At 42.6% G+C, this 24,980-nt stretch overlaps 1 protein-coding gene across 4 annotated transcripts in view; it reads right to left on the reverse strand.

Annotated features, from left to right (window-relative positions):
* LOC133760110 (myomegalin-like) overlaps nucleotides 1-24,980 on the reverse strand; it is a 228,226-nt gene that overhangs the window by 167,621 nt on the left and 35,625 nt on the right. For all 4 annotated transcript variants that reach the window (XM_062192092.1, XM_062192085.1, XM_062192090.1 and 1 more), the window contains exons 2-3: nucleotides 9,912-9,967; nucleotides 5,041-5,192 (exon numbers count right to left, since the gene is read on the reverse strand). In XM_062192092.1, the coding sequence (XP_062048076.1) occupies nucleotides 5,041-5,192; nucleotides 9,912-9,967 (208 nt within the window). The remainder of the gene's footprint in view (nucleotides 1-5,040; nucleotides 5,193-9,911; nucleotides 9,968-24,980) is intronic.

Consider the following 24,980-nt stretch of genomic DNA (forward strand, 5'->3'; position numbering starts at 1 on the left):
TGTCAGCCACGTGGGAAACCTGGATGAAAGCCAGAGCTCCTGGCTTCAGCCCCAGCTGTTGCAGCTACTTGGGGACTAAACCACTGGATGGAAAATCTCTCTATCTCCCTCTCTCCCTCTCGCTGTGTAACTTTGCCTTTAAATAAGTAAATAAATATTTTTTAAAAAGCATTCAACTTATTGTGAATACCAAGCAGAGGTCGAGAAAATACAAATCCAATAAAATAGCTAATCTTAAATACTTTTTAACAAGTTTAGTTTAGTTGATGAACTTTTGCAGAGTGCTTAGTAGGTACTGCACTATGCTAGATTCTAGAGACTGGAAGACAAGAAAAAAGAAGTGTTTTCTGTCCTCAGGGAGCTGAGAGACTGGGTATTCTAGGATTAGAGAGTTAGAGAACACATCCTTAAAAAAACAATGGCATCGGAGCTGACATTTGAAGGATGAGTATGCCTCAGCTAGGTCAAGAATAGGAAAGAAAAGGTTTTCCAGGCAAAGGAAGAGCAAGAACAAAGACATAGAAGTATGAAACAGATTTAAATTGCAAGTAGTTCAGAATTAATGCAGTAAAAAGTACATGATGGACGATACTGAGAGATGAAAGTGGATTTATAGTTTACCGAAAGAAGACAGAGCCTAGTAGAACTCCAATCTGTGCCAATCTATATAGGAAAAGCAATGATTCCATTCCCAAAGTAGCCAACATCTTCATTAGAACCAAACTTCCACCAGCTGAGCTCCCCAACCTAGGAAATATATTATTACCACAAAAATGGTAGGCATTTTCAGGCTCATTTAGGAGACATTAGACAAGTCCCTTTGGCATTCTTTGTGCCTTTGTTTCCTCAGTTGTAAACAAGCCTTCTTCACAGGGTTGTCTCAAGCATTAAATGAGATAATGCTGTCACATGCTTAGAATAGTACTTAGCACACAGAAAGTGGTCACAAATGCTGGCTGCTGTTATCCACGTGGATGGGCACTGTGACCCAGGGGAAAGCACATAGGAAGGAAGTCTCTTATCTCACCATAGCCACTGGTGGGTAAAGAGTGATCTAAGCACCTGTGGGGATTTACAGTCCTGGTGCATGAACGCCATGATCCTGAGAAAGTCACAAGTTCTGTGAGCCCAAGTCCTCTCCCTTGAAAAATGGGGATAGTAATGCGAAGACAAAATAAGGCACTTAACTCACTGCCCACGTGTGCAGAACCCTCCATCAGTGGATGCTCCGGAGGACAGGGAAGGAAGGACTAGGGAAGCCCCTTTACACCATGGCTGTCAAAGCTTAAAAACCAATTAAACCACTCCCTCACTCAAAACACAAAGCAAACATTTATGCTAAGCAACACTTAGCATGAGAAACAATATTGACCTCAACCCAATAAACATGTCGAGGATTAACAATTTAATTTACACTTAGCAGGGTTAAATCCAGTAGGGTCAATGTGTCACTCTTCCCTGCCCATCATTTTCCACCCAATATGGGTGGGGGTGGAGAATAAAAGAACAGAAAAATCATTGTGTCTTCCAAGTTTTGCCCTCTGTTTCTTTTTCCTGCATCAACATAAATGTTATGTCATTTTCACTCTTAATGAATTCATCAATCCATAATGTGTCAGTATTTGCATTTTTGGTCTGTTATCTCTTACTCTGGGATCAGAGGATTTTCCCTTAGAATTTCCTACCTCAGTGAACATTTTAGAAGCAATCACATTACTGAGGATCATTTTTTACTGATTAGATACCTTTTTTTTTTTTTTTTTGACAGGTAGAGCTATAGACAGTGAGAGAGAAAGAGAGACAGAGAGAAAAGTCTTCCTTCCGTTAGTTCACTCACCAAATGGCCACCACGGCTGGTGCTGCACCGATCCGAGACCAGGAGCCAGGTGCTTCTTCCTGGTCTCCCATGTGGGTGCAGGGGCCCAAGCACTTGGGCCATCCTCTACTGCCCTCCCGGGCCACAGCAGAGAGCTGGACTGGAAGAGGAGCAACCGAGACTAGAACCCGGTGCCCATATGGGATGCTGGTGCCGCAGGTGGAGGATTAACTGAGTGAGCCACGGTGCTGGCCTGATTAGGTACCTTTACTATAACTTCTCTCCTGTTCTAATTCTCCTTCCTTCCTGCCCTCTAGCTCAGTCTCTCTTTGATTCAGTTCATCTCTTCTTTCCTCCCAAATTTCCCCTCTATATGGAATGTGACCTTTTTCTTCTCTGGCCAGCAAAAATGAACTCAGCTTTGGAAACCTCACCCAACATTCAGCCCCCCAAACTGGTATCCTCTGGTAGGAGGCCCTTCCCCAATCCTTTAATAAAATTAAACATTTTCTCTTAAAACCTCAGAGTACACTGTTCTTATCTTCATGAAAGCACCTGTCTCATACATTGTAGGTAATAAAATGTCTGTTTTTCCTAATAGACTACAACTATCTAAGGGCAGAAATGTATCTTATTTGAAGTCATCAACAGTTTATTGCATGGATAGATGAAATAAGGGTGGAGTCCTGGATGCTTTTCCCAGATCTGTATTCCTTCGACACTTGGAAGCCCTGGAGGCGTTAACCCTGCTCTGGAACACCACTTTCAGCCTGTCCCTTCCTCTATACTAGTACAGCTACCCATCCCCTTTCCCAAGGCTATGGAAAGCACTCTTTTAATATTACAGAAAATATCACGTTATTTACTACTTTCCCTTTTTAGGGTGGGACACTGGCAGGGTCCCTATCTCTCCTATATATTTTCCTAACCCACTAATCTCCAAGCTTTCTCATGGAGGCTCTTCACACAGTAGGTGCAGCCACTGAAAGTCTATAGAATGCATAAACAGACGTAAGAATCAACAGGCACATGGACCCAACACTGCTTGGTATACTGGCAATGACTTTTTCTTTTTTCTTTTTCTTTTTTTTTTTTTTTTTGACAGAGTGGATAGTGAGAGAGAGAGAGAGACAGAGAGAAAGTTCTTCCTTTTTGCCGTTGGTTCACCCTCCAATGGCCGCTGCGGCCGGCGCATCGTGCTGATCCGAAGCCATGAGCCAGGTGCTTCTCCTGGTCTCCCATGCGGGTGCAGGGCCCAAGCACTTGGGCCATCCTCCACTGCCTTCCCGGGCCATAGCAGAGAGCTGGCCTGGAAGAGGGGCAACCGGGATAGAGTCCAGCGCCCCGACCGGGACTAGAACACAGTGTGCCGGCGCCACAAGGCGGAGGATTAGCCTGTTAAGGCACGGCGCCGGCCGGCAATGACTTTTTCTGACAAAGAGTGTGTTGAGCCTTGTTGTTACTTAACTCACAAGAGGAAAAGATTTCAAATATCCCTTACTGGCCTTTCCTCTGTATCCTAGCTTGGTTTCCATCAGTGACTTCCAGCATTGGAAAGGATGGATTAATCCATGATACTAGATCTGAACTCAAAGAGAAGGACTTAGGACTTCATGTGTGAAAATCAGTAACCACCCCCATCTCACCACCCAAATCAGCCCATTATTTTCTCTCTACGCATAGCATCCAGCCACGCATCCCACCCAGGGAGGTGGCGCCCCTCACTTCTATGTCTCAAATCACCTATCACCCAAAAGGAACCCTCTTTCAGAGGGTGCCCCATGCAGCTTTGAGGAGCTCTGCAGTTCTGAGCACCTTTTGTGCACAGCTGTAGATTCAAAAGGTGAAAGAGGGAGGGGTTGGGTGTCACCACCAGCACCACACAGCCATTCAGAGGTTTCCTCTTCAAAATCTACTTAACACACCTGCACACTCTCAAATGTAAAAAAATTGACATCCACGACAACTCTGAGCAAAAAAGACCAAGAATAGGCTGGTACGTGGAGCAGTACTGTCCATAGAAATACCTGGTAGGATTACACGAAACCCTATAGAAACATTTGTATTTACAAGGAGAGATGGGATAAGGCCATCTGAAAACAATATTGTTTTTTAAATTAAACTTTATTGTTTCATCTCCAAATCTGTCAATTCAAGAATCCTACTTTTTACCTCAGCACCTATTTAGACATTACTCATTTGTGGCCTGCTCCCTGGGTATCCCCCAGGGGGCACCAAACAGCTGTTTCTTTTTTTAGAACATGAGTGTGAGAAATTCTGGGTGCCTCTTGGTAGGCCCTAAAATTCCCAGTAGACAGGACCTATTGTACATACTTCTGGCGTCAGGGAGCTGGGATCTGTGTTACATTAGCAGTTACTGCTCTTGGCCAAATCTAAACAAAAACAAGAGAGAGCACCTGGAGTTGACTCAAAAGCTTCAAGCACCATGACAAGATTCTGTTGAGAAGCAAATGGCTGTGACGGAGCCACTTCATACTGAAAATGACAGGCAGATCTCTAGAAGCCCAAGCAGGCCACAGAGAACTGGAATGCTGGCTGACACAAAACAGTGAGACCTGGGTCACTGTGTTGCATCTGCATTCTCAGGGTGCCGTTTAAATTTCCTGAATTAATTTGAGAAGAAAATCAGGGGTACAAAGGCTTAGACAGAATTCACTGGTACAGGCATTTATCCATACACCACAACCCCTAGCACATGGCTAACAGAACGCATGCCTGCTGGGACGTATGTTCTTGGAAGAGTTACTATTATAACAACAATGCCCATAATCCAGATGAGTCCATGGATCTTTTTTTCAATCAAATGGTTAATTTTATTGAAAACCATTAAGAAACATTTAACTAAGTGCACTTCCACATACTATTTATGGATTAAAAGACTCAATATTGCAAAGACATCATCATTATCCCTTTAAAAGTTGATCTACAATTAGTGGTAATTCTCATTTGCAAAAAAAGAAAAAAAAAGAAAGAAAGCACTTCTTTGTGGTTCTATTTTATGTGGGAAATCAATGTCCCTCAAGGAGCCAGGATATTTTGGAGGAAGACACTGGCGGAATAAAAGCAACCGGGGCCCTTGCCCTAGCAAATATCAAGAATTATTATAAGCTGTCCTTTTTTCATGGGTCATATTTTTATAGGACATCACTACTCCTCAGGACTGCTTCTAACTGGGATAAAAATCATCTCCTCATATGACTTACCTTCTCAAAGTCTCGAAGCGCCTGCGTCTGCACCTGAGGAGGTTTCTCAAACGCTCTCAAGGAATGTGTCTGCCCAAAGGGGATCTTCTCACCACTTCTCCAGGTCTGTGACAGCACTGGAGGGCCTCGGTCTTTACCGTCACCAAGAAAAGCTGTCCGTGAAACAGAAAAACATCTGTGAAATAAACACACCATGATCGTTCCAGCTGGCACGTTCCAGCAGAATTTGGTTCCTGGAACACACAAACCAATTCTAGGCTACAGAAGAAGAGTTCACACACAGTAGCCCATAGTAGATCCTATTAGTAATGATCTCCAGTGAGCAAAACTAGTTTGTGTTCATGCCCCTTTGCAATGTGTTCATTCCCCTCCTGGAGAGGTTATTTCTCCACCCCCTGAATCTGGGTTGCCCAAGATGAGATGCTTTCACAAACAAACATGGAGATAAGCTCCAGCCTTGCATCTCTATTCTTACAGTTGTTGTAGCCCCTTCCACCCCACCCTACCCCAGATCACCAGGCTGTGAAGAAGCTAAGTCTATCTACTGGAAGTGGAAAAGCCAAATTCAGAGAAATAAATCTATGTCAGCTGACGGCCAGTCACCCACTGCCAGAAGTGTGAGCAAGGCCACCTTGGACCCTTAGTCCCGATCAAACTGTCCAAAGATCACAGGTCAATCTGATCCCATACAAGAGCAGCAGAAAAATACCCAGTTTGGCACCACAGAATTGTGAGAAGTAATAAAGCATGGTTGTTTTGAGGCAGGAGTGAGTGAACTCTTTTCTTAAAGGGCCAGACAGTATTTTAGGTTTATGGACCATGCTCTGACTCTGTTGCAACTATTTAACTGTGCTCTCATAACTCAGAGCAGACACAGACAACACACAAACAAGCATGACAGCGCAATGAAACTTTACTACAAAACTGTTGGCCAGGATGAAGTTTGTTGCCCCTATTTTAAGTCACTAAGTTTTGGAGTGGTATGTTACACGATAAAAGTTAATCAGTGGTAGATACTTAACACAGTGGTTACATCTCTATATATGAGTGCCTGGGTTTGAGTCCCCATTCTGGTCTTGATTCCAGCTTCCTGCTAATGTGCACCTTGGGAGGCAACAGGCGATGGCTGAAGTACATGGGTTCCTATCACCCACATGGGAGACCCAGATTGAATTTCTGGCTCCTGGCTTTGGCTTGGCCCAACCCCAGCTGTTTGGACATTTGGGAAGTGAACCAGAGGATGGAAGATCCTTCCCTACCTGTCTATCTGTCTTTGTCTCTATCTCTTTCAAAAAAAATTTAAATAAAAAATAATTTAAATTTAACAAATACCCTAAACAGCTTTGTTTTGGTGGAAAAAAAAAAAAAAGCCATAAGCTACAAAGTATTTCTACAAATCTCTCTACAGAAAAAAGATTTAGATTATTATTTAGGAATAATAACAATTTTAACAATTAACGTCTTTTGAAGCTGTTGCAGGAACCTGCCTTAAGCTGACTTGGGACACCAGCATCCATGTTGGAATGCTGGTTTGTGTCCAACTGTTCTTCCAATCCAACTCCCTGCTAATGCTCCTGAGAAGGCAGCAGAAGGTGGCCCAAGTATTCCCATCCTTACCCACATAGGAGACCAGGATGGAGTTCCTAGCTTTTGGCTTCCAACTTGCTTAGACTTGGCTGTTGTAGACATTTAGAGAGTGAACCAGTGGATGAAGATCTCTCTCTTTCTCTGTCTCCCCCTCTCTCTGTCACTCTGCCTTTCAAATAAATAAACCTTTAAAGGACATTATAGTTGCAAAATAGTTTCGCATGAATTATTTCATTTATAAAGTCACTGCAACCAGTGAAATAGACAGACATGGTGATTAAATCCATTTTAATGATAAGTAAAGAAATGTTCAGACAGTGTTCCTGCTCAAGACCACATTGCTGAAATGTGGCAGAACCATTCTCATGTTCTCCACACTCCATTCATCTTTCTTAGCAACATTCTCATTCCGTGCTATTTTTGCAACCAAGGAGATTGTAATGGGTCTAGGCATCAGGGAAAAACAAGCAGAAGGGCACTGACTCAAGCACTGTGGCCATCAATGGAAGTATTGTATTGCTCTGGGACAGCCAATTAACCGGAGGCCTGCTTCTGAGAAGCAACACTGTGAAAGCATCAGAAACCAGGGCTTCAGTCATCCTCAGAGTCTGCAGAGTGCTGCAGATTGCCATGGGGCTGGAGTTACAGATTCAGGTAGAAGACACTGAAGACAACAACTCTGTGGGCTCCAGAAGGAAACAAGTAGCCTTTATTACTGAACTTTCTTTTCCAGTTAGAAACAGTGACAGCCATTGCAATACACTGAGCTCCTCAGACAGTATAAGGACAAGGCAGTGCAAAGAGGGCCCTGCGTGACTGTGTCTCATTGAGAAGTAAACTGGACATATGGGCAAAGGACACCCAAGGGAACAAGAGACAAAACACCAACAGATGCTTTTCTTTTCTTCCTCCTTTCTTTGTTTTTGCAAGCTTACCAGACAGAGCACAAGTAAAAGTACCTGGAGGCTATAGGTAACTTCCTAGAATTTTTTTAAGTGCTCAGAAAAAAAAGACGATCCATGTCTGCTGAAGAGGATGGGCAGTATGAAGATAGGTGAAGTGAACATAGCCATTATGCAAGAGAAAAAGAAATCTTTATTTTCTCTGCAGAGAGGAAAAAAGAGAGGTTTAAAGGTCCCAGTGTACCCAAAAGGCCATCGTCAGCCATTTTCTTGGTTTGATCTAAAATTGCCCTCACATCACAAGAAAACATCCTCATTTTTCCACTAGTGACTTTAAAGAAAGGAAATTAAGGCTGTGGGGATGGGGAAGGACAAGAAAAAGAGGGAAGAAAAGAGGACTAGGAAGATGCTGGTGAATACAAAGATGAAAACAAAGAAAATGATGATGATCAATGGGTTTTCCAGTGCAATTTTTTCCTTGACTAAAAGAAGGTAACTCCCCATTGCACCACTGCTAAAACACTGAAATGTAAAATTATGACTTACTTCTAAACGGATCACTACACAATAAATTTTGGTTTTGTAAAGTTACAACAGTACCAAGTGTGTCTTTAGATAGATAACCTTGTCCTTAATGGTTATTTCCAAAAGCCACTAACTCTTGCCTGGTATACTATGGGTTTTAAATTGGCACACAAATACAAAGCAGCTGTGTGTGTCTGTGCACGTGTTATACTTGGACATAATTTTTTTTCCATTTTCAGTTGTCTTTGATGGAGGTTACACAAAATAATTGTTCTGTTAATTTTACACCACTCTGTGATTGCAAATAATATAATGATGATGCTGCTGCATGTGCTTTGTTGATATTCCTGGTGTTTCTAAGTAAATGCAAACATTTTTAATGTTCATTTATTCATTTTTATCCACTTTAAAAGCACAGCAACAGAAAGAGAGAGGGACAGAGCGGAATCTGCCGTTTGCTGATTCCTTGTTCAAATGATCTCAACAGCCAGGGCTGGGCCAGGCCAAAGCAAGGAGCCCAAAACTCCATCAGGTTTCCCATGTGGGTGGCAGGGGATGAAGCACTTGAGCCTCAACTGCTGCATCCCAGAATGCATCAGCAGGAAACTGGATCAGAAGCAGTAGATCTGAACCTGTGCTCCTGGATGTGATGCGAGCATCCCAAGCAGCGGCTTCACTCTGTGCCACAATGCCTGCCCCTGTGCAATTTGTTTTAATTAAAAGCAGCTAGAAAGAAGTATTTATTTCACATGTAGGTGAAATTCACTAGACTACTAAATGGAGGAAAATACGATAAAGCAGAGAAAGCATACAATATCACTAGATGAGTGGGACATAGTGGGAACCGCAGAGACTTCGAGACTTGGATTTGAATCCTGACCACTTGCTAAGTGTGGGAATATAGTCAAATATTTTAATTTTACTGAGTCCTATTGCTCCATAAAATGGGGATCCTACTACTATCTTGAATATATGTATTAATGAAAGGAATAACTGAACACACCCAACCAAGTGTCTGTGTATAGTAGGGATTTTGTTGATCCTCCTTCCATTTTTGCTCAGTGTTTTGATATTTGACTCAAAATACAGGATCTTGTCCCTCAAAATGCTGAGTGCAATAATACTTGGAGCTTGTGAATTTAATACACTAATTTTCAAACACTAATTTTAGGTGACTCTAATGTCCTTAAGTTATTTACATGAAAACCTTTTTTCACATGGTACATATGAACCATCAAGGCTTCAAGGCTGATTCAAAAAAGGCAAATAAGTTAAGAAGTGAGTAAAATCCTCCAGCAGGAACAAGTTTTTGTAAAAAATGTCACCCCAAAGAGAGTTATCTTTACTTTGGTTTTGTTATTCATATCATAGGTCTCTGGCTAATGCCACTGCAGAAATGACTGCGTTACTATTATGAATAGATTAATAATAATAACAAATGAGCTTTGCTGAGCGCTCTTTCCTTAACAGGCTCTGTACTTCTCCCAATCTTTCCTATGAGATTGGCATGATTATTATACCCATTTTAATGGTGTATTAGGGTAGAGATTTCATTTTGGTGGCAGAATTCATTTTAATGATTTCACAAGTGACTTTAATCTTGCCATTACAGAATCATTAGAAGTGTGAAGAGCTCACATAAATTTTTCAATTATAAGTTACTGCACTGAGCAGCTTCCCAGGACATATTATTATATGGAGCATGTCATTCCCAGTGGTATGGGCAAATTTGGAAATCCACGAAAGCTTGAGAACATTGACACTGTGAATTTGAGAATAATGGCCTTGTGAACCTCGGGCCTCTAAGTTCAAGTAGGAAGCCTAGAATTTAGCACGCAAGGCCCACAGCATCCTTACCTGTTGCCTGGCTTGCTCTGGATACCATCTCCCCACCATCTTCTGCAAAATAATCTCTGTGGAGAGAAACACATCATTAGTTAGTGAGGTACCACTCCCCAGAGCCCAATCCCCCAGCACAAAACAACTATGTGCACAAGTATTCATGGAGGTCCTATTGTGTATCAGCGAGTGTCCAGCACTGGGGATACACAGGCAAACACCAGAGCTGGCACTGTGGTGCAACAGTGTAAGCTGCCACCTGTGATGCTGGCCCCACATACTCAAGTGCTGCTTCAAGCCCCGGATGCTCCACTTCTGATCCAGCTTCCCATTAATGTGCCTGGGAAAGCAGCAGATGATGACCCATGTGCTTGGGCCCCTGTCACTCACATGGGACACCTGGATGGAGTTCCAAGCTCCTGACTTCAGTCTAGCCCAGCCCCAGCCATTACAGTCATTTGGGGAGTAAACTGGCAAATGTAAGATCTCTATCTCTCCTTCTCTTTCAAGTAAAGTGAAAATAAGTTCTTTTTTAAAAATATAAACCTAGATGACTTGGGTGCCAACCAAATGAAGAATGGGAGAAGAGTATTCCATTAGGAAGGAAGAGCAAAATCCCTAAGCCCTGAGTCTTTCAGAGGAACAGAAAAGGCCAGTGTTGCCCCAAGACCACGCAGAATCTTGTGGGATGGGGTAAGGACACTGAGTTTCTGAGTTTCACGTAAAACACTATGGGGGCCGACGCTGTGGCTCAATAGGCTAATCCTCTGCTTGCGGCGCCGGCACACCAGGTTCTAGTCCCGGTCGGGGCACCAGGTTCTGTCCCGGTGCCCTTCTTCCAGGCCAGCTTTCTGCTGTGGTCTGGGAGTGCAGTGGAGGATGGCCCAAGTTCTTGGGAAACCATTGAAGTATTTTAAATTAAGGAATGAAGGGTAAAGGACCAGATTTAGATTTTAGGTAGATCATTCTGGCTGCTGAGTGAGAGTGTATGGAGGGGAAAATTACATGGTATGAGTCTATATTCCAAGTAAGATGTTGAACTGATTTTAACTGAGGGAAAAAGTGAAGATGGGGAAAATCCTAAAAAAAAATTCAAAATATGCTTAAGAAGTAGAACTGACCCAGAAAACCTGAAAAATAGGCAGTCCATTCATGGATGTGTTAATACCATGATTCAGCAGCAAGAGCTATCTGTCCCCTATGGCAAACGCCCTAGCCCAGAGGGGCAAACACCTGTCAAGCACCTACTACATTTTCAGAAACTGCAGTGAACAAAACGGAACAAAAATCCTTGCACTTAGAGCTTACAGTAAGGGAAAACAAGTAAAGCCCACAGTGGCAGCTGGGGCAAGCACTATAAAAACGTATGAATGTGAATGAGTGCTGTAGCGAGGGGAAGCAATTTTCAGTAGCTAGGGCTTCTCCGGGAAACGAGAGTAGCCATGGGGTCTCTAGGGAAAGAGTGTTCTGTGCAGAGAGCATCAGATGCAAAAGCCCCCAGGAAGGAGGACATTAGAGTCTGAGTGCCAGCAGGCAGGCCAGTGTGGCTGGGCAGGGAGCACGAGATATATAGGAGGGGATACGGTCAGGGAAGCAATGGGAGGGCTGGGCAGGGCACAGACTTTATAAAGCCTTTCAGGACATTGCGAAGCAGTTAGCCACTGGAGTCCTATGAATCAAAAAAAGAAATGAACTAAGCAACTAATGTTTTTGAAAGGCGGGCTACTGTTTTGACAACAGCCTGGCTGGGTGTGGAAGGCAGAAACAGAGGAACCATTGCAATGATCTGCAGAGAGGTCCTTTGAACATTTGGCTTATTCTTTAAACTTTTGGGCCTTTCCAGTCAGTTGTAACCAAAAAGAATTCTGTAGCCTTAGATTCAGAGGGGACGTTCAGAAGCAGGCAGAAGAGAATCTGGCCTTTGTTTGGAAATTGTTGATGTTCTTTCTTCTCTGCCTCAGGGTTGGATCTTAGCACAAATCTTCCCTTTGTTAAATCCCAGATGGATGGGGACACCCTGGACTACACATAACTGGTACTTCTTTATCAAAAGCAGATCAGAAGCTTAGGGTTCTCCCAGGCCCTCTGCCCCTCCCCTTTCTCCTCCTCCATAAAAACCTTCAGTGACGAATACACTACTGACAGACCCTCCTCAATGAGGCAAAGGAGGGGAAGGATGTCGACAACATCCACCAACCAGGAAAATGTCTTGAAGAATTTGTCAGGCCTGGGAAGGGAGGTGGGGGCTCACACTTCACTGCTGCTAGTCACTGAGCATTTCATGGAGCTCGGCCCACAGACAAAGGTGACTGTGCTGTGCATCTGCCGTCGGGAGCCTTGTCAACCCTCAGGACAAATTCAGTCCATCCAACACGGCTTATTTAGTCCACACAAGGTTGACCCATTTCTAGCTTCTCTTCGAAAATGAGCGGATCTAACAATCCTTCCCACCCAGGGGTAACTAGCCCCCTGAACACAGGGCAGGCACATGTTTTCTGGCTTGCCACAGTCCTTGCCACTGTCTGTCCTGTAGCTCCGGTTCATCCATTTACTTGCGATGTCTGCGGGCTTGTTGCAGGCTTCTAAGGCTGTTACCCCAGTACAGACCAGGGCAACAGAATCTCATTTCTGCTTAAAGACACAGTCTTGAGAAAACCACTGGCTTCAATACATAACTCATTAATTTCTGGTAACAACCTATTAAAAGGTTGTAAGTCACTTTTATCTCTCTGGCTTCAGTCTCCTCAAATATTTGTAAAAGAAGAGTATGAACTTCTAAGATTCATTGGAGTCATTATATGATTCTATTCTAATAAATGCTCAACCATAAAGCCCATTTTAACACTTTCCAAGAATCCTGGGTACTTTCCAGACAGGATCTCATTCCACACTCCTTGCTCTGCAGACTGCACGTTATAGATCAGAAGCAGGTTAAAGCTAGGCAACGCCTGTCAGTCCTACGAGACCTTGTCTTCCCCGCCCCTTCCAACACTCCTGCTCAGCTTGCTGCCTGCCCAATATGAATCAATAACTGGAAGGATAGCGAGGTCACTATAGATGGGTATTGAGTTAATAGGCATACTTGTAATCTCTCAAGAGATTTTCTAAAAATCACTTTAGCTCTATTAACAGCTCAAGTTCCCTCTCTTAATGCTAGAGAGTGGGCTTACTCAAGTGCTCCGAAAGGTGGAAAAGGAATCTGATGCCCCTTAGGGAAGGGGCTTCCAGTGAAGAAACACACTGTATGTCTGGGGGTCGCAATATCTGATAAACCATATGTCTGGGGGTTGCAATATCTGATAAACCAAAGTACAAAGAGAATTAGGGCACAGTTAAGACAGACTCAAGCCTGGCCCCACACAAACACACATATAAAGCAGGAATACATTCTTCCACAATAATCAAGGCTGGAAAAAACTTGTATATCATTGTCCTAGTTTCTCAAATTCAAGTGTTTCTAGATTCTTTTAAAATATCAGTTCATGAGTGACTCATGCTCAGCCAGCATGTGGTTCACCATTGATGTCCATATGTAATCTTTCCTCCAAGATGCTTTTATTTTAAAATCTGCTTTTCCTGTACAAGAAAATTATACTTTTCCTCAATAAGCCTTACCATTCACTTTATCCCCACCTTCTCTATCTATTATTACCAATACCAACTCCACTAAAATCAAGTGCATTTTAATGTTCTTGCCAAAACACTGTGGCTGCTTAGTTGGAAGAACCACACTCTTTCAGAATATAACCCACTCAGAAGCTGTTCACCTTCTAATTTATACATGGTATACAACCCGTACATTCTTGATTTGTTGATAAGTACCTATTAAGTTATTAAACTGAAGCAAAATATCAACATCTAATGTGCCCTATTACTTGTTTTTCCTATAGTTTTCCAAGATGATTAAGTTGAGAATGATCAGAAAATAATTGCTCTTCCAAAAGCCATCTGTCACTTCCTGGTGTTCTGATGCTGTCAAAATGTGCTGATGATTTCTTCCAGTAATTTTCTAAGAATGATAGTTTCAACCATAGCCAGTCTGTATCCCAGGTACTCAATTTTGCTTGCTTGAAATTAGCTATGGATACAGCTCCTTTCAAGAATCAAGCATCTCACTCACTGATCCCAGCAGTGTAGTCTCTCATGACATTTCAGGCAGGGCTACAAAACTTCTGTTCCTTCTTCCTTTCCACCAAGGCATTTTCTATACAGCAGGTACAGACTTTCCTTGACAACGGCATATTGGGTGTGATTGCTTGTAGCCTGGCCTGTTCAATTTGTGGAGTGAGAAGAGTCACAGATCACCTTAATGGACCATCTTATTCACAAGGAATGACAAGATGGTGATCACTTATAAAGCAGGTTCTACAGCAAGTCTTTATAGAGTATTATACAGTTGCATCCCAGGACCAAGGTTACCACCAAAACGGAATGTAAAGGGCTATCAGCCTCACTTATTAAACTAATTAGCCTCAGGTTATTTCATCCCATCTGGATGTCCAAAGTCCCAAAGAGGTGGTGATTTATGAACCACCCCTCCCCCACAGGCCACTCACATACTCTTAGGCTTTTCTGAGCACCACATAGTCTGTGCCCCACTTCCTCACTCACCAACACCCTTGCTGAGCATCTCCCAATTGTGGGGACAAAAACCAGCTACCAGAGGCATTTTCTGTCTCTCCAGCTTCTGTTAATCATGGGATTGTTATTATAAACAAAAATGAAAAAATGGACAATCTGCATTAGCATTACTTATAGTACAAACCTGGGCCTGGATTTCTACTTTTAAGTTTAATTCCATTTCATAAACATTTTTTAAAGATTTATTTATTTATTTACAAGTCAGAGTTAAAGAAAGAGGAGAGACAGAGAGAACTTTCCATCTGCTGGTTCACTCTCTAGATGCCACAAAACTGGGGCTGGGCCAGGCTGAAGCCAGAAGCCAAGGGTTTCATCCAGGTCTCTCATGTGGCAGCAGGACCCCACTCTCTGCTGCTTTCCCAGACACATCAGCAGGGAGCTAAATAAGAAGTGGAGCAGCCAGGACACAGATAAGCACCCATATGGAATGCTGGCATCTCAGGTGGTAGCTTTACCTACTATGCCATTATGCCAGCCCCCAATTTCATAAAAATTTGTTCAGATGTTTGTTACATGCCAGGTACTGGAGACACAAAGTGAGACGCTACATACACTGTCAAAGAACTCAGAATCTACTGGGGAGGCAGAATGTGATTTAAATAGATAATTATGAGAAAATAGGATTTCACAGGGATTCCAGAAAACACACAAAATAGCAATTAATTTTGTTCTGGTGGGGAGTTGTCTAGGAAACCTACCCCAAAAAAACCACAAAAAACAGAGAACATTGGATCTAGGTCTTTAAGAATGGCTATAAATACACAGGAAATATGAAAAGGCCCTAGATAGAAAAATGAAAATGAAAGTGTGCTCAGGGCTTGCACCTATCTCTCTCTCTCTCTCTCTCTCTTTCTCTCTCTCTCTCTCACACACACACACACACACACACACCCCTCCCAACCTTCTAGCTCAACAGTCATAAACTACTCCTTAGGACTCTTCCCAACTTTTTTTTTTTTAACCTTTCCCTCTTCTTAAGTTTTTCTCCCCAAACTCTACCCTTCAGGTTGGAATGTAAAGGGGGAGGAAAACCAGTTCTTAAATTTCACTGCCCTTCTCAACGACTATAGCTTTCTCTAATCACTTGGAATCCCCAACAACAGTTTAGAATAGTCAGCAAGAAAGGGTCGGCGCTAAGATTTGCACCACCATAAAAATAACCTACAGATACAGACTAGAAAAGACCCTGGAGAAATGGAAAGGGGTCGGGTTTTAGGATGGTAGAAAATACAGGTGATTATCTTCTCTGTCTCTGTTTTCTATTTTAACAAAGGCTTAATTCTTACTGCAAAAATATTTGAAGAATGTATTGATTTAATCACATTGTTCTTCCTAATTATTGACCTTAACAGAAGATGAAATAAGTAAGAGATTAGATTCAGTGTGTCTTTTTCAAACAGTGGGGGGCATGTGATATGGCATTCAGATGGCTAAAGTTTGCCATTTCGTGGGGTCTCCACAGTATTAGGCATTGAACCAAGCACGCATTCTCTTCTAGTTCCCATATTGGTAAAGTTCAATTGACATGAGCTGCTAGATTCTGCTTCAAATGGAAGAAATATCTCTGATGTTCAAAGATCCTTTTTTCACATTTTTTATTCACATCCACCATATTCAACCATGACAAATGCCAAAGAGTTTAAAGAACTGTAGTCTACCCCTCTTTTTCTTTTCTTTTTTTTTCAATATGTGAGGCTCTGGCCCTGACAATTTATGAATGGTAGGATTTCATAAGCAGTGTCAGCTTAAAAACAAAGACATCTACAGGAAGCAATTTCCAGACTGCCTGTTTATAACTTCACAGTTCAACATGTTTCTTGGGTTTGTTTTGCTTTGGAATTCTCCTGAACACTAATCTTGCATGAAAGAACCATCATTTTGGACACAGTCACCACCATCACCACCAATAAGGCTTCCACAATTTATCACGTGGCTAATACTTCCCAGGCATTATCTCATCCAAGCCTCACAACATTCTGGAAAGTAGGTGCTGTAATTTCTACTTACAGTCGTGAAACAAGAGGCCTGGAAGGATGAATTCAATTTGCCCCAGATCACGAAGTTGATGTCAAGGCCTGAACTTGAAAACTCTGTCTAACTGCAAACCTTACTCTTTGCAACAGACCTTATTTTTTCCCACTCATTTGCAGGGAAGCTCCTTGGTATCTGGCTTGACTCCAGGGAACTGGTCCCTAAGAAGCTGAAGTGAAAGGAATAGTGACCTATGTGCTGTGCTAAGGAGACGGGCTTTCGACTCAAATCCTGACTTGGAATAGCAGCTCATTCTTGCTATACACAGCTTGCACTTAAATATGGGAGTGCTGGGGTTGCAAATGCCATGTGATAAAAGAATTAGAACCCTGAAAGGGAAGTGGTTGGATGACTTTTTATATAGCTCTATCTTGAAATGCGAGTCATCCATCAGTTCATTCCTCCCTGTTCCCGATCTCCTAGTCACACCTCCCTCAGGTGATGGAACAAAGTGGAAATGGACATTAGGGAACAAGATCTGAGACTTCTCAATCTGTTTTGTTTTTCTTGCCAAGAAGAGACACTGAGTACATATTCTTCCTTACACATGTTGCCAAAATACCCCCATTTGGTAACATTGCAGAAATACATATTCAAATGCAAATAGAGGTGGAAGTCACAGATGCAGAACGGAAGACTATTATATAATAACCACAGTGAGATGATAATTTTTCCCATCTCAAGACCTATCATTACAATCTCTGCAAGCTGGGATGCTTGACTGGCAAAGCCCCTCAGGAGACAGGCGCATCACTGTGAGCCACTCAGCACACTAAGTGTGAGTCCACTTGGCACTGATCCAGAAACACGCACTTTTCTCCAGTGCAAGCTGTAATTATTCCTTTCACTCAACACAGTCCATTCACTGAGAGTGACCACAATCAAATGGAACTCTGCAAGGCAGTTGCCTGCAGTGCTAAGCCTTCAACAGCTACAGTGAACTACAAATATCATGATGCATCTGCAACAAGTTCTCTGGCTTTTTGTTTTTCTGCTTGTGCACTAATTTTTCATTCTAACATAAACAACATTAATTTTCCTTGATGCTATCCATTAAGGTTCAGAGAAATTATATAACATTGTAAAAATATAAAGGTAGTGGTGGGCATTTGGCCTGGATGGCCGGCAGCCCACGACAGAGTGCCTGGGTTGACACCCTCTTCCAGCTTCTGACTCTAGCTTCCTACTAATGAAGATCCTGGGAGACAGAGGTGATGGTCCAAGTATCAGGGTTCCTGCCATCCATTTAGGAGACCTGGATTGAGTTCTTATCCCCCAGTTTCAGCCCTGGCCCAGCCCTGGTAAACACCTTGGGAGTGAACCAGCAAATGGAATCTCATTCTCTCTCTCTCTCTCTCTCTCTTTCTCTCTCTCGGGGGGGGGGGGGGGTAGGCGGGGTTCTTGAATAATTTTTTAAGAATTATATCCAGGGGCCAGCACTGTGGCATAGTGGGTAAAGCCACTGCCTGCAGTGCCGGCATCCCATATGGGCACTAGTTCAAGTTCCAGTTGCTCCACTCCTGAATCAGCTCTCTGCTGTGGCCTAGGAAAGTAGTGGAAGATGGCCCAATTCCTTGGGCCCCTGCACCTGTCTGGGAGACCTGGAAGAAGCTCTTGGCTCCTGGCTTTGGATCGGCCATCTGGGGAATGAACCAGAAGATGAAAGACCTCCCTCTCTCTCTCTCGCTCGCTCGCTCTCTCTGCCTCTACCTCTCTGTAACCCTGCCTTTCAAATAAATAAATAAATCTTAAAAAAAAAAAAAAGGCCGGCATCGCGGCTCACTAGGCTAATCCTCCGCCTTGCGGCGCCAGCACACCGAGTTCTAGTCCCGGTCGGGGCACCAATCCTGTCCCGGTTGCCCCTCTTCCAGGCCAGTTCTCTGCTGTGGCCCGGGAGTGCAGTGGAGGATGGCCCAAGTCCTTGGGCTCTGCACCCCATGGGAGACCAGGAGAAGCACCTGGCTCCTGCCATCGGATCAGCGCGGTGCGCCGGCCGCAGCGCACCAACCGCGGCGGCCATTGGAGGGTGATCCATCGGCAAAGGAAGACCTTTCTCTCTGTCTCTCTCTCATTGTCCACTCTGCCTGTCAAAAAGAAAAAAAATAATAATAAAATAAATAAAATTAAATTAAAAAGTCAACCACCGAAAGGCAACACTAAAAATGATGTTTATGTATTTGCTGTCAGTTGTTATTCACAGCATTTGCCTATGTGAAGTCTACAAAATAGAAATAGTATTGAACATGCATGTTGTGTCTTGCTTTTGTTTATACTACTGAAATCAAAGGTTGTGGGGAATGTACTTGTTAAATGTGTTCCTTTTTTTTATTTGAGAGCCTGGGATTGGGGGAGAGAAATAGCAAGAGCTCCCATCCTCTGATTCATCCTCCAGATGACCACAAAGGCCAAGATTAGGTTGAGGTTCAAACTGGAATCCCGCAACTCAATCCACGTCTCCCAAGTGAGTGGCAGGAAATGTATAATGGTAAGAAACTTTGATAACCTGTTACATCTGTTCAATAATGAGATATTCTACCAAAGAGATATTCCTTTCAGCCTTTCAGGAAATATGCTCTGGAAAGTTCTTAACTGAGGATCTACTTAGAGCTAGAAACAACATTAGATGCTGAAGATTTAGAGGCAACAGTTAGTACATTCTTCCTATAAATTTAGGGTTTACCAAACAAGCCATCTAACTGTATGCTATAACACAGTGAGCAGTACATGTTCTGGCTACAGAAAACACCCAGAACCAGGTGCCAAAAATTATTCCCAAAGTAGGTAATGCTGAAGTTAAACCCTGAAGGATAAACAAAATTATCCTAGCAAAGGCAAGGCTAGGTGTGTAGGTGGGAACAGCCGGTATATTACAGCCCACGCATAATAATTTTAGCTCAGAGTGAATAAAGTAACAATTATTCTACAACTTGCTCCCTAGGTCTGCTGGGAATAAAGCCCCTCCTGTGGTGCCAATAACCTGAAAATCTCTAAGAAATGCACAGAAAAAAAAAATCTTTCTAAAACCAATTCATTTCCAAACTTTACATGTTGACACTTGATAGAAAGAAACAGAAAGTTCTGTTACCAAAAAAAAAAAAAATTGACTTTGTTTTAAAGCAGCATATAAAGAGCATTGCTCATAATCCCATAACCAAATATAGCATCATGTTCTTTTTTTCTTGCAATAGACATACTAATATGTACATATTATTTTGAGTAATTTACATCCACTGTTAACTTTCTTATATTAAAATTTTCTTTAAGAAAACAGGAAAAGCATTTAGTGCAGTAAGATGCACTGGCTCCACTTTCAATTCCAGCTTCCTGCTAACGCACACCCTGGGAGGCAGAAGGTAATGGCTCAAGCATTTGGGTCCCTGCTACCCATGTGAGAGACCCAGGCTTCAGCCTGGCCCAGCCATTGCTTTTGTGGGTATTAGAAAAATGAACCAGCAGGTGGAAGATAGATTCTCTCTCTCTCTGTCCACGCTCTCCAAAAAGATGAAAAACAAATAAATAAAATTTAAATTAAAAAAATAGAGAGAGGGCCCAGTGCTGTAGCGCAGTAGGTTAAGCCTCTGCCTGTGGTGCCGGCATCCTACATGGGTGCAGGTTTGTGTCCCAGCTACTCCTCTTCCATCCAGCTCTCTGCTAATGGTCTGGGAAAGCAGTGGAAGATGGCCTAAGTGCTTGGGCCCCTGCACTCACGTGGGAGACCCAGAAGAAGTTCCTGGTTCCTGGCTTCAGATCAGCCCAGCTCCTGCCATTGTGGCCATTTGGGGAGTAAACCAGCGAATGGAAGACCTTTCTCTCTGTCCCTCCACTTTCTGTATGTAATTCTACCTCTCAAATAAATAAATAAAAATCTTCAAAAATAAAACATATATGGAAAATAGTTCCCAAATGCAAATAAAACTACAAATAACACAGAACAGATGAAGTGGCCCTGAGCAATTAAAAAGATACTAATATAGGCCGGCGCCGTGGCTCAATAGGCTAATCCTCCGCCTGCGGCGCTGGCACAACGGGTTCTAGTCCCGGTTGGGGCGCCGGATTCTGTCCCGGTTGCCCCTCTTCCAGGCCAGCTCTCTGCTGTGGCCAGGGAGTGCAGTGGAGGATGGCCCAAGTGCTTGGACCCTGCACCCCATGGGAGACCAGGAGAAGCACCTGGCTCCTGCCTTTGGATCAGCGCGGTGCGCCGGCCGCAGCGGCCATTAGAGGGTGAACCAACGGCAAAAAGGAAGACCTTCCTCTCTGTCTCTCTCTCTCTCACTATCCACTCTGCCTGTCAAAAAAAAAAAAAAAAACCCTCTAAAAACTTCAAATGTATCTATCACATGATCCAGCAGCCCCACTAGAGGATATACATCCAAAATAAGTTAAATCATAATATTAAAAAGATACTCCCAAGTTTATAGCAGCAAGGTGTCTATGAACAGTTGTGTAGATAAAGTAAATGTGTCATATAAATACAGTGGAATGTTATTCAGTCATACAATGAATAAATCCTATCATCTGCAGCAAAACAAAAGGAACTGGAAGACATGCTAAGTGAAATAAGCCAGACACGGAAAGACAAATGCTGCTTGTTCTCCTTCTTAGGTGGAGCCTAAAAAACATGTCAATCTGCACATAGAATAGGGATTACCAGGGATACAAGAGGCCAGATAATGGGTATCAAAATACACTTAGGTAGCAAGGATAATCTGAGTGTTTCATGGCACAGCAGGATGACTACAGCTCACAACAAATCATTGTTATTTTACCATTTTTGAGGAACTCAAAGGCTGCAAATGTAGGGTAATGATAAGGAGACTGTCTCCTTGCTCTGATTTGATAAGTGCGCACTACATACATGTGCTGAAATATCACACTGCATTCCATATTTACAATTATGACATGCTAGTCAGAAGCAAAAAAAAAGAAATTAAAAACTGTGTTTATTGCCATTTCAGAAAACACCTCCCAACAGCAACAAACATGGACGGCAACCGTGAAGCACTGCACCCTAGAGAAGGTACAGCTGGGAATGAGGCTACAAAGTCACACTTCCTATCAGTGTGCCTCACTTCCACCTCTGCAAAATGGGAATTCAGGTCTTGAAAATGTATTGAAGGGATGGGGCTGACGCCGTGGCTCACTTGGTTAATCCTCCTGTGGCGCCGGCATCCCATATGGGTGCCGGTTCTAGTCCCGGCTGCTCCTCTTCCAGTCCAGCTCTCTGCTGTGGCCTGGTATAGCAGTAAAAGATGGTCCAAGTGCTTGGGCCCCTGCACCCACATGGGAAACCAGGAAGAAGCACCTGGCTCCTGGCTTTGGATCAGCCATTTGGGGGATGATGGCCGTTGCAGCCATTTGGAGAGTGAACCAATGGAAGGAAGACCTGTCTCTCTCTCTCACTGTCTGTAACTCTACCTGTCAAATAAATAAATAAAATATTTTTAAAAAATGTATTTAAGGGAATGCAACAGTCTTTCATGACACTACAACTACATAATTTGCAATGTATTTTTAAGAACCAGAACTGTATGACTTAGTAATCCTACTTCTGAACATTTGTCATTCAAAAATACTCCTGTGGAAGAAGGTGTCTTACGCACCTAGGTCTTTATCCAGTGATATCTGTAATAGTTAAAAGTTGGAAACCCATAGGTCTCAGTAGAAGGGAATGATTAAGTAAAGTATTGTAACTCCATAGGACATGTTGTTCTACATGGAGTAAAATATGCTACATTTTGAAATAGATATAAATACATTCTTAAATTGTGTGTAATGCTAGAAATTGTTTGATTTTATCTACCCATGCTTTCTACGCATCAGTGGTTATTGCTTCTTTGTGTGTATTCCCCACCACCCTGGCTACCATGAGAAGCACCAGCTGCAAATCACTTCTTCCCTAAAAGGCCATGGAGAAGCCAAGGGAGAAAGAAGTTCTTGCAGAATGTAATAAGCAGAAAAGGATGGGGAAAAAAATGATATAGATTAAGGGAAAATGCTTGACAGGCCATTAAAGTGCTATGAAAGTATAAAATATGACTAATATAAAAATTATTAATAGTCTGTAACTAAAAGTGCTTTAGCCATGAGGGTTCAGAAAATAAAAATCAGATCACATTTGTCTTGCTGGGCACAGAACCCAGAAGATGGCTCTGAGATGGAGAAAACAAGGCCTCAGTGCACTTGAATGCTTAAAAATAAAACTGGAAAGAGCCACCTGGGGTCATCATGCCATCTCTTTTATTCTGGACTTTCTTCTAACTTTGAATCCTATTTCAATGTTTGCCACACACAACTTGTGCACCATTCTGAGCCCTGTTTGGAATTTTATTTATAAAACAGAGTCGGTGTCAACAGAGTTGACACTGGGGCACCCATAGAATGAATAGGTGCTTCATGCAGCCCTGCAAAGCTAACCCCGCAGCCATAGTCAGGAAAGCCTGGACATGCAGACGACAATGTCGCAAGCGCCAGGCCACTCATTCTTTCAAAGAAAAACAAACAACCCCTTCCCAATCTTCTGGCATTTCAAATCCAGCCTCAGCTTAAAGCTGAATGCCAGTAGGGACGATGCTCCAGACACAGCTGATCCATGGGAAATAAGCAAGTAGGAGTGAAAATGACTGAGCAAGTCCCCCAAGCCAAAATCTAAGTAGAGGCCTATTGAAAAGTAGACCAGGGTTGCCAAGGCAGATATTTTCCTTCTCAAAATGCAGGAAAAAAATTGTTAGCAGCACTGAATATTATTTTCTTAAAAAGGTTTATTTTATTTATTTGAAAGGCAGAGTTACAAAGAGAGAGGGAGAAAGAGAGAGAGAGAGAGAGAGATCATCCATTTACTGATTCACTCCCCAAATGGCTGCAGCATCCAGGACTGGGCCAGGCCTGGAACTCCATCCAAGTCTCCCATGTGGATGGCAGGAGCCCAATCACTTGGGCTATCTTCCACTGCTTTCCCGGACACATTGACAAGGAGCTGATCAGAAGTGGAGCAGCCAGGACTCTAAGCAGTGTTCATATGGATGCTGGTGTCAACAGGCAGCAGCTTAACCCACTGTGCCACAATGCCAACACAAGCAGCATGAATATTAAACAGGAATTCAGTGTCCAAAGGTGTTTCAGTAATAATATGTTATGTCCAAAGTACCACCACCATGATAAGCAAAGATATGGGAATTTACCAAACCTTCATGCAACAATGCATACCAGTTGTCAATGCCAAGAAATCATGTAAACCATCTACCCTCAGAGCCACATCTGCAAAATGGGGTGACATGCCATCTCTGATCAGAAACTCCCCAGGAATTCAAAGAGAAATGCATATCCCTGACTCCTCAAGGCTAAGTACTAATATATAGCAGAATAAATGCAAATAAGTTATCAATGAGCATCTTTTCTTACTTGAAGTGTTGTAGTTTTTGTGGCAGACAAGAAATAAAATAAAAATTCTTCAATTTTGAAACTGCATTATTATTTTTCTTGGATGATAATCCAAATTTTCAGACACAGTAGGCAAATACAGTCAATGCTTGAAGTTTATTACATCAAATTACAGGACAATATCAAACAGACTAGTCAATTAGCTTTTCTTCCCTCCCTGTCAGTTTTATAGGTTGACCTGAAATATTTCAAGTTTAGTTCTCCTTGAGTTATTTGTTCAGGCACACTGGGTAAGGTTTATATATGATTCACCTTTTATTCAACTTTCCCATACACTAGGAACAAGAATATTCCCACCTAAAGGGGAAGTGAATTAGTAATTTTTTTTCCAGCATTAAATAGTGTGCTAGGCTGAATAATGGCCTCCCTGGGGTGTCCACATTTTAGTGTCTGGCCTCCAGAACAGCAAGGTAATAAAGTTGAGTTGTTTTAAGTCACTATGTTTGTGGGAATTCGTTACAGCAGCCATCGGTAATTAATACAAACAGTGGCCTTGATATACTCTCCGTAACGAAAGTTGAAGGCGAGGGAGCTAATAGTCCAGATATATGAATGTTAAAAGTTTTAGAACAGAAGTTCTTTGCCTTATTGTTATATTTACAAGGTCAGAAAAACTACCATTCTCTCTAAGTTCTTCATCTCCATAAACTTGTTCCTTCTGTTGCAGGGCTCTGTGCTTCTTGTTCTCTACCCGCTCTGTGTCTTGTATCCAAGAATGCAAAGCATGGACAAGGGAGAGTGTGTAAAGCAGAAGAGGTTTGTTAAAAGAGAGCAGAGAAGTTAAAGAATGAAAGGAAAAAAATCTCCTAGCAATGCTGAGAGGGGTGATGGAGAAAGAACTATCTTGAAGCTGACTGTCTAGGGATTTTATTGGCTGTAAAAGGGAAAGTTCTTGAGATTGGCCCAGGAGAGGGATGGTTTTAAGTGGCTAATTGGATGATGGTTCCAATCAAGACTCAATGGAAAACACATGAAACT

Source organism: Lepus europaeus, chromosome 5, assembly GCF_033115175.1.
Source record: "Lepus europaeus isolate LE1 chromosome 5, mLepTim1.pri, whole genome shotgun sequence".
NCBI classification, from domain to species: Eukaryota; Metazoa; Chordata; class Mammalia; order Lagomorpha; family Leporidae; genus Lepus; species Lepus europaeus.